Source organism: Triticum dicoccoides, chromosome 6A (assembly GCF_002162155.2).
Source record: "Triticum dicoccoides isolate Atlit2015 ecotype Zavitan chromosome 6A, WEW_v2.0, whole genome shotgun sequence".
In the NCBI taxonomy this organism is placed as follows: Eukaryota; Viridiplantae; Streptophyta; class Magnoliopsida; order Poales; family Poaceae; genus Triticum; species Triticum dicoccoides.
This window is the reverse complement of record NC_041390.1, coordinates 288727677-288737353: the sequence shown is the minus strand read 5'-3', so window position 1 is coordinate 288737353 and position 9677 is coordinate 288727677. Positions and strand designations below refer to the sequence as shown.

Genomic DNA, 9677 nt, shown 5'->3' with positions numbered 1-9677 from the left:
GGAATTTAAACAATCATCTAATATAATTTCATATGTGAGTATTTTTTTCATATGTACATACAAATTCCTACGGAATCATGATTTACAATACAAATCAACATCACACATGTTCCCCAACTATTACAAATCATCTATAAATCCTAAATCACACCACAATATTTCAAAATTTTCATATAAATTTCGAATCCAAGCAAAACTAGGATTCCACCCAAACTTTTATAAATCTGAGAAAATGTGAAGAATTCTACGGATGAAAATAAAGGGATCAAAGGAGATTACCTTTTAGGAGGGATTGGGGCAGAAATCCATGAAGGTAATCTTCAGATCGAAAGGATTTATAGAGGAGACTGAGAGGAAAGGGAGAAAGCCGCGGCCGACCCTCTTTATTCCTGGGAGGAATGAGTGGAATGGGGGAGGGCCGGTTCGCGACGGTCAGTAAGTGAAAGTATAGTGTCTTTGGGCCAAGCGCTACACTAGATAGTATAGCGTCTTTGATTTAGACACTATTTAATTTAGGTGGGCCCCGGCCTCGCCTCGGGGTTTCACGCTGGTGAATCGTGTAGCGCCTGTAAGGCGGGCACTAAGCAATGTAGTGTAGTGTCGATGTGTCGGGTGCTATCCGAAAGGCTTAATGACCACACTTTATTTTGTGAATTTCTTTCGCATCGACGTCATTTTTATCCAATTTGCCCGCCGGCTTCGTGGTCACTTCGCTTCCATCTTCCTGCTCCCACCTCCGCAATAATCTTCTTCCTTCGTGCGGCGGGAGCGACGCGGGCAGCCCGGAGAACGCTACACGAGCAGCCGCCACCGGCCAGGCCCCCCCCACCCTAACATTTATGGCTATTTCCTCTTAGCTCTCCCACCCACCATCACGTCTTCCTTCTCCTTCTCTTCTTCCTCTCTTCCGTTCCGCGTAGACTGACCCAAGGAGCGGTCGGATGGGTAGATGGGAGGCGCTCGTCGCTATTGCGGTCGTGGCGGTATTTCTCGCGGCGTCGGCCGGGAAAGTGGACGCGGCTAAGGCGGCGGCCAAGGGGAAGTACCGAGCGCTGTTCAACTTCGGGGACTCACTGGCTGATGTTGGCAATCTTCTGATAGCAAACGGCGTCCCAGACAACCTCACCACCGCGAGGCTGCCTTACGGGCAGACCTACTTCGGCAAACCCACCGGCCGGTGCTCCGACGGCCGCCTAGTCATCGACCACCTGGGTGAGTGCCTGGTTTGATTTGGTTATTTCTTGCTTGCTTTTCTTGATTCCTCCGAGATTCGGTTCTGATGGGTTTCCTGCGCTTGGTCGGTTATTGCAGCGCAAGAATTCGGGCTGTCGCTGCTGCCGCCGTCCAAGGCCAATCACTCGGACTTCAAGCACGGGGCCAACTTCGCCATCACCGGCGCGACGGCGCTCGACACGCCCTACTTCGAAGCTAGGGGCCTCGGTGCGGTCGTCTGGAACTCCGGTGCCCTCATGACCCAAATCCAGTGGTTCCGTGATCTCAAGCCTTCCTTCTGCAACTCCACCAAGGGTAAATTTCTAAATCCCACCTTTGCGGCTATGTAGGTGGTTGATTGTGAAATAATTGGGAATTTGCTTGTGAACCTTTCGTTCTCGTGATGTTTTTGCAGAAGAATGCAAGGAATTCTATGCCAACTCGCTGTTCGTTGTTGGCGAGTTTGGTGGCAACGACTACAATGCACCCCTATTTGCAGGCAAGGGCCTTACAGAGGCCTACAAGTTCATGCCGGATGTCATCCAGGGCATCTCCGACGGTGTCGAGGTAGTGATTGCTTCTTTGAGTTATTTGTTCGCTGTCACATCGAATGTACTTTCAACTTTAATTGTTCATGTATGGTGCAGGAATTGATCGCTGAGGGGGCAGCAGATCTTATTGTGCCAGGGGTGATGCCCACTGGGTGCTTTCCTGTGTACTTGAACATGCTCGATATGCCAGCCCACGAGTATGGCTCCCGGAGCGGGTGCATCCGTCAGTACAACACGTTCTCATGGGTGCACAATGCACATCTCAAGAGAGCACTAGAGAAGCTCCGGCTCAAGTACCCCAATGTGCGGATCATATATGGCGACTACTACACACCAGTTGTCCAGTTCATTCTTCAACCTGAGAAGTTTGGTTAGTTCTCAAACACTGAACTGTTAACTTTTGCCATAGCTAACTCCGGAAGCATTGGAATTCAGTGATTTGCAAATTGGTTGTATGCATATATTCATATCCTTGCTTAACAGATACAACACTACTGAAATTGGCTTTCCTTAGCTAAGAGTTCTGTTGTTTGTTCTTAGTGATGTAATTACCGCAGATGGATCTTAGTGTGCATGCGCTTTTCTCTTTATGGTGTAAAGTCAACTGTTACCCAGTCAGCGATTTCCCTCCGTTCGCCTTGAAAGGCACACAATATATAAAATTAGATAGTTCAGATCCGGGCAGAGAGCAAGAAGTTCTTTAGCCTTCTATAGTAGATTGGAGCACATAGCATAAGACAAAAATGGTGAACACAACTTGCAGCCACAAAGCACCTTACTCATGTTTAGAGTATATTAGAAGCAAGGTTACTAATCCCATGCTCTAGGATCATTTATCTAGTCTGTAAAAGGGTACTAGCTATCACTTCGGTTAGTACTACTACAGAGCTTACCCAATTGCTAGTTTTCTGGTTTAGGTGGTCATGTCGGGCTAATAGTTAGGACGGTTCCATTATGTACTCCAATCAGAACTTATACTACCTGCCATACTGTCACCTAGATTAAGGGAGTCATTTTTACATCTAGTCTTTTACAATGTTGTTTATGGGTTGTACAAGCCACTGTAATATCCTTGCAACTTTAACTCAAAACACATATGTACTCCATGAACTGCAAACACATGTTTTCTATTATTACAACGTCACTTTTTTAACTGTGTATAGTTTCCCCCAATGTTGTTACGATAGGTACTCCCTCCGTCCCATAATATAAGAGTGTTTTTTTACACTAGTGTAGTGTAAAAAACGCTCTTATATTATGGGAGTATTTCACAATGGAAAAAGTGTGTACCAAGTACAGTTTGTCACATACTAGTCCTTATCTCTGGCCGCATAAGCGCACATGCATCCACATGCTGCAGTGATGACCACATACGGATTGAAGCCGTAGCCCTGTAGATAATGTGCAAGAAATTAGGAGTAGACGATCTGTTAAAACACACACACACAATCACTCTGGCAATTCCATATTGCCCTGAGAATGAAACAAACTCCCACACGAATTTTGGCCCTTCAGCTTATGGTGAAAACTACCCAACCAGTTTCCAAACAAATTTGGAATACTAGTTGGTGCACCAGATAACGTTAGTAAACATCCATGACAAAAATAAATGATGAATTGTCTCCTGATCACAAAAACAAGATTTTCTTTTCTACCATGCCAGTTATGCTTAGCAAGGTTATCTTTGGTAAGAACTACCGTCCTGTGCAAAAACGACATTGCAACTTTGATCTTGGAACGTTTTCCAAATATATTTTCTGCAAAAAATAGGTCCAGAATTCCCCAAGAATAGAAGCCGCCGAATCTTCTTTTCTGAACACAATACTATACAGGGTCGATTATTGTAGAGCTAATGGAGTGTCATCCAACCATCCGTCTTCCCCAAAACTCGTCAATTGGCCGTCACCAACCTTAAAGGAACCTCTCTTGAAAGAGGATGACTTGACCTTCATCAAGCCCCTCCAAAACGGTGAATTAGTAGGCTTAGCATCTTCTTGGGGTGATGTTTTGGAATTCAGGTATTTGTTATGCAACTACTCTTGCCAAACACCTTCCTCTTAACTAGCTTATACAACCATTTGCTGAGTAAGCAATTGGTTTTGAGTTAGTGGGTTTCAATGCCCAATCAACCTTGATCCTTAGGCCTACACAGAATGTACCATTTAGCAAGTTTGTACTTCCGTTTCTGCTCCTTGCATTGTGAGAAGAACCTAGATCGATAAAAGTCTAGCCTTTTCAACACCCCTTTGGGTATTTCAAAAACCATAGCACGAACATCGGTAGACTAGAAAGGGCAGTGTTATTGAGGGTAAGTCTCCCTCCATATCACAAAAGCTTACTCTTCAGCCTGCCGAGCATCTTTTCAAAGCGGTCTTCACTAATTTTCCATTCCTTGTTGGTGAGCTTACGGTAATGAACAAGAATCCTGAGGTACATACTCACAGCCAAACAGTTGCATGTACTAACTCTCCTCTTGGCCTTACCAAAATAGAAGAGCTCTCTTTTGTGGAAATTGATTTTGAGACCCGAAAGTTATTTGAAAACACACTAGATCAACTTCATATTAATCACCTTTTGAAGGTTATGTTCCATAAAAATGACCGTGTCATCCGCATTCTGGAGGATATACACGCATCCATCAACCAGATGCGGAATAAGGCCCCCACCCGAGCTGATCATACTCTTCAGCCCTTGCTATGAGAATAGCCAACATGTCCACCACAATATTAAATAAAATTGGAGACATGGGGTTACCTTGCCTCAATCCCTTTTGGGTCTGGAAATAATGATCAATGTCATCATTCACCTTGACCGCAACACTCCCGCCATGAACGTAAGAAGCCACTTGTTGCCTCCATTGAGACGTAAAACCTTTAATGCGAAGGGCTTGTTGAAGAATATACCACTTTGTCGTAGGCCTTTCCAAAGTCCACCTTAAAGATAACTCCATCGAGTTTCTTAGTGCAGAGCTCATGGATTGTCTGATGAAGGACAACTACTCCCTCAAGAATATCACTTCACTTTGTCATAGGCCTTATCAGAGTCCATCTTAAAGATAACTCCATCGAGTTTCTTAGTGTGGAGCTCATGGATCGTCTCATGAAGGACAACCACTCCCTCAAGAATATTGGGACCAGTCATAAAGGCAATCTGCGTTGGTTGCACGACCGTATGAGCAATAGTAGAAAATCTATTAGTGCCCACCTTTGTGAAGATTTTAAAACTAACGTTCTGCAAGCATATGGTCTAAATTGCTCAATCCGAACAACATCCACTTTCTTGGGTAAAGGCGTGATAATTCCAAAGTTGAGACGAAATAATGAAAGATCATCATTGTGTAAGTCCTCAAACATTGGAAGAAGATCACCCTTAATGATCCCCAAACATCTCTAATAGAACTCGGCGGGGAACCCCAATGCTTTATTACGCTCAATATGAGACATGACCTCAAAAACTTCCTTTTGCGGAAAGGTGTTGCCCCATAAACAGCCAGAAGAGCCCATGAGAAGCCATTACTTCTTGAGTGAACATGAAACTTGACCACAAAGTCACCAACCTCCATATTCAGAACCTCAAGTTAGTATTATTCGCACCTAACAAAATGCCCCTAGACCTTCCCCTCGGAGGTAATAAAACCACGAAAAATCAACACCACCACATATCAAGTCCAAAAAAGGCGTGGCAAAATTCGAACGACCAATCACCAGAGTGGTGAAGTCCAAAGTCTATTCTCTAGAAGTATCCGAAAAACCGTCTTTTAGCCAAGTCCTGAAGACCTCTGCTATTCCAAAAGATACCTCTCATTCGTCATGAATATCTTTTTTCTTTTGACCTTTTAACGGCTACTGCGACACACCGCAGAACGATCACATTGCTTCTTAGTGCGGGTGCGACGGACCTTCTGAGGTACATGACTCTCCGGTACCTTATCCTCAGGATTGTGGTCCTCACACAAATCTTAGATCACCGGAATAAACACGGTAGAAACATCTATGAATTGCATAGCTGATCCATCTTTTTTGGTGGTCCATCGTCGCTTCCATCTGTTGCTTGCTCAACTTGTTGGCAGTTAACTTTGTTATGCTTTATGCTTGTATTTTTTTCCTGAAAAGATGCTTGTATCTTTATTAGTTTAGAGGATTGGTTGGTGGTGCAGTTTCTTGATACATGTCCCTGTGATAACTAGATAACTTGTACTCATCCTCTAGAATTTCCATTTCAGTGTCTTGGGGTTTCTGTCTCAACTACTAGAAAGTATGCAGACGCTCAGTTGTTGATGATAATGGCACAATGCAGGGCCTAACCATTTCCACTTTGCAATTCAGGATTTTACAAGCAGTTACCTAGGGCATGTTGTGGGTCTCCTGGGTCTGTTGCCAAAGCCGTTTACAACTTCAATGTCACAGCCAAATGTGGGGAGCCTGATGCCACTGCTTGCGCTGATCCATCGACCCATTGGAGCTGGGACGGTATTCACTTGACGGAGGTTGCTTATGGTCATATCGCCAGGGGTTGGTTATATGGCCCTTTTGCGGACCAACCGATTGTTCAGTCCCTGTAGTCCACCTCTACTGTTGCACTTGTAGAGCGTCTGAAAATGGTGCACTAAACTGGAGCAGGAAAAGTAGTTCTTCCATAAAGTTCCAATGTTCAATACGTGTATATTTTTATTTGATTGAATTCATTGCAAGTGGGGTACAAAGGTAAAATAGGGGATGCCAGAAGAATGACTTTCTCAAAAAAAATTGTGAGGTGGTATAAATGTAAAATTTAGTGAACTCCTCGATTACGAATATTGCATCTGGGAAGTATGACAGTGATAGTATTTTTGAGTGGCTTCTGATCCCCACGTGTGGCATATTTTGTGCTTTGCTGTGACGAGATGCTTTCTCTGATGTTAATTTTGACTGTGAATGATTTAAGGAAGATTATTGACTAAAGATTATTGTTAGTTACATATGGTATTGAAGAATACGAAAGATTTTACTGTCGTGGCGACGTTTTTATGTTCGTTTTGGTATCATGCCGTTGGATACTGTGTAGGGGTAGCTATTAGATTATATTTTTCTTTTGGTATCATGCCGTTGGATACTGTGTAGGGGTAGCTATTAGATTATATTTTTACCGAGATGATAAGGGCATCTTCAATGGTTGTAAGATAGTTGTTGGTAGATTTTTTCACATAGGATTTTTGATGATGTGTCATATAATAAATGAGGGAAAAGAAAAAGGTTGTATGTACATGAATCAACACCCTTTGCACAAGTTCCAATGTAGAATGAGAGAGCACCTTATTTATTATTTCACATCCTATTGGGCAAATTACATATAACTCATCGAAGTTGTTGTATGTTAAGGTGTTGGTTGATGACATGGCATATTTTACCAACAAGCTAACATACAAACTGTTGGAGATGCCCTAAGTGCCACACGTGTGGCACGAAGTAACATAGTCCAAACACCTTCATTATTTTGATTATTTTTTAATAATATTTTTTTATTAATTTTCATAAATATTATGCCAATATATTAACTTCAAAAATAATACACAATCGGCCCGCTGCTGGCCGATTTGGGCCTAGTCACCCCAGCAGGTTGATTGGGCCTAGACAACCACCAGTCGACCAGGCTGCCGTTGGCCACGTGCAGGCCGACCATTGGCTGGCTCACGGGGCGCCCCTGTCAGCCTGCTGTCGACCGGTAGGCCAGCTACTGCCCGACATGGTGTGGACCCTACACCGGCTGGCTTCTTCCTCCTTTCTCCTCCTTCTCCCACACGCACAACAACTCTCTATTCTTTCTTTCTCCTCTTACACGAAGGGCGTGTTCGGAGGCTCTCCAACTCCAAGCTTCACAAATTTCTGGAGTGGAGCTGAGCCGAACGAGTTTGGGCCAAGAAGCTAGAAGCGAGAAGCCCGGCCAGCCGCTAGTGTAAAAACGTGAAGCACCAAAAGTCCAGCTCCACGGATTAAGGAGAAGTTCGCTCAAATTACGTACAACTGCCACCGCCAATTGATGGCACATCGAACCGGTACGCTCGTGGAACATATCGCTGGATCGAATCGATACTTTGTGCTCCTTCTTTCGCTGGAAAGCCAAGCTGGGCTACCTCCAACCGGCCCATTAGGGTGCTAAGGCGGGCCACCCATGCTGCCAGCCCATAGTAGCGATGGGAGAAGCTAGCGATCGGAGCCGAACGGAGTTCTCTCGCTGCGTGGAGTGAGAAGCTGAGATGGGAAGCTAGAATCGTGGAGTTCGTGGAGTTGGGAGGAGATCATTACAGGCCCGAAATGCCTCCAATATCTACACCAAAATAAGCCGGGTTTTTTTGCGGATTTAGCATCGTGAATGGGTTCTACATAGTTAGGGGAGCCAAGGAAGACCTCGATCTGTTGATGGGGTAGCTTGTGGTGGTTGTGGTTAGCATTTTGTTGGAGCTTTCTTTTAGCACATTGGTGGAGGTTGTGGCGAAGATGGAGATGGTGGTGGTGAAGTCGGGGCAGTATGGTGGAGGTGAAGCTCCGGCAGTTTGGTGGAGTTTCCGGCTCCGGTTCCGGTGATTGAAGGCCGCCGTTCGTCATTCGCTCGCACGCTTCAAGAGTATATTTCAACACACATTTTATCTTCCGTAGTTGCTCCAGTAGTATTCGGTAATACGTTTCGATGTGAAATAAATTAGGTGTGCGATTATTGTTATTTGCTCCGGTAGTATCCGTAAATATATTTAGATGTCAACTATTTAGTTGCGTGAAAATTTGAAGTTGCTTCGGTAATATTCCGTACTATATGTGAATGTCAAATATTTAGGTGTGTCAGTATTTGGAGTTGCTCCGGTAACATCCGTAATATATGTAGACGTCAAATATTTAAATCTTTTAATAATTGTAGTCGCTCCGGCAAATATTCATAATATATTTGTAGGTGTGTGGATTTTTTTAGTTGCTCCGTTAATATTCCGTAATATATATACATGTCAAATATATTCCACTATTAACTACAGTAGTGCAAATATTTTAAGTTGTCGTTTAATACTTATCTGTTGTTGAAAAAAATTTAGGTGAGCCGAGATGTGTGACGTAGTGAAGTTTATATTTTATTACGGTCTTGGTACTGTGCAAACAACTGAGATGAGAGCTGATCTAAGTGAATTTACTCACATAGATGTGCCAATGAGTGCACCTCAAATATGGTCTGCCAGTCAGTTGAAAGAATGGATTGCAGCAAGTTTAGGGCTTGATACTGAAACACACACACCATCGGTGTTCATGCATTGTGGACAGGTCAAGTTCAATAATTTACTTTTATTTGAGGCCAATAGAGTGAGACATCGAGTGGGTGCGGTGGTTACAAGGTTATGAACGCAGGGATGCAATCATGTTGCCACTAGTACGCGTCGGTGCTATACACATGGTTTTTAACCTCTTTCTGCGATGACATTTGAAACTGTCGCTAAGTGAGTGTGGGCGATAGGGGGTCCTTCCCACACGACTCATAAACCGTCAGGGATATGGAGCCATGATCCAGAGGCCTTGTAAAATGTAATCGTGTGCGATGCAGCACACACTAAATTCTTTCGCACGTGTGGGATCGGTGATTAAATGTTTCTAATAACGCAGTGAACCCAAACTGTGTGTCGTAATGAACCGTTTGGGAAGCAGTATGTAAGGCACACAGGCCAACATATGAACTATGTGCGATATGTGCCCCATTGCACACGAGTTTTCTACGGAACCCGTCTACCATGCAAGACTCCATCGCACACGTTTCCCAACAATTACCGTGTGTGATAATATTCTATCAAACGGTTCAGGAGCCCCTTCGCACACATACAAGTACTGCAGACCGTTTGTGATTTGTTGTGTATCATCGATGGTTGCGGCAAGAGTGACGTGTGCTTTTCGTTTGGGATCCCAC

At 44.0% G+C, this 9677-nt stretch overlaps 1 protein-coding gene across 1 annotated transcript; it reads left to right on the top strand.

Moving 5' to 3' along the window:
• Nucleotides 1-701: 701 nt before the first annotated feature.
• Nucleotides 702-6609, top strand: LOC119316797 (GDSL esterase/lipase At5g45910-like). The gene is made up of 5 exons (XM_037591178.1): nucleotides 702-1212; nucleotides 1312-1527; nucleotides 1628-1779; nucleotides 1860-2133; nucleotides 6089-6609. Exons 1-5 carry the CDS (start codon nucleotides 942-944, stop codon nucleotides 6322-6324), a joined length of 1149 nt encoding a protein of 382 aa, XP_037447075.1. The 5' UTR covers nucleotides 702-941; the 3' UTR covers nucleotides 6325-6609.
• Nucleotides 6610-9677: the final 3068 nt, after the last annotated feature.

Coding starts and splice junctions, on each gene's coding strand:
- LOC119316797 (XM_037591178.1), top strand. CDS start 942: ATGGGTAGATGGGAGGCGCTCGTCGCTATTGCGGTCGTGGCGGTATTT. Junction 1,528..1,627: donor CTTCTGCAACTCCACCAAGG/GTAAATTTCTAA, acceptor ATGTTTTTGCAG/AAGAATGCAAGGAATTCTAT. Junction 2,134..6,088: donor TCTTCAACCTGAGAAGTTTG/GTTAGTTCTCAA, acceptor TTTGCAATTCAG/GATTTTACAAGCAGTTACCT.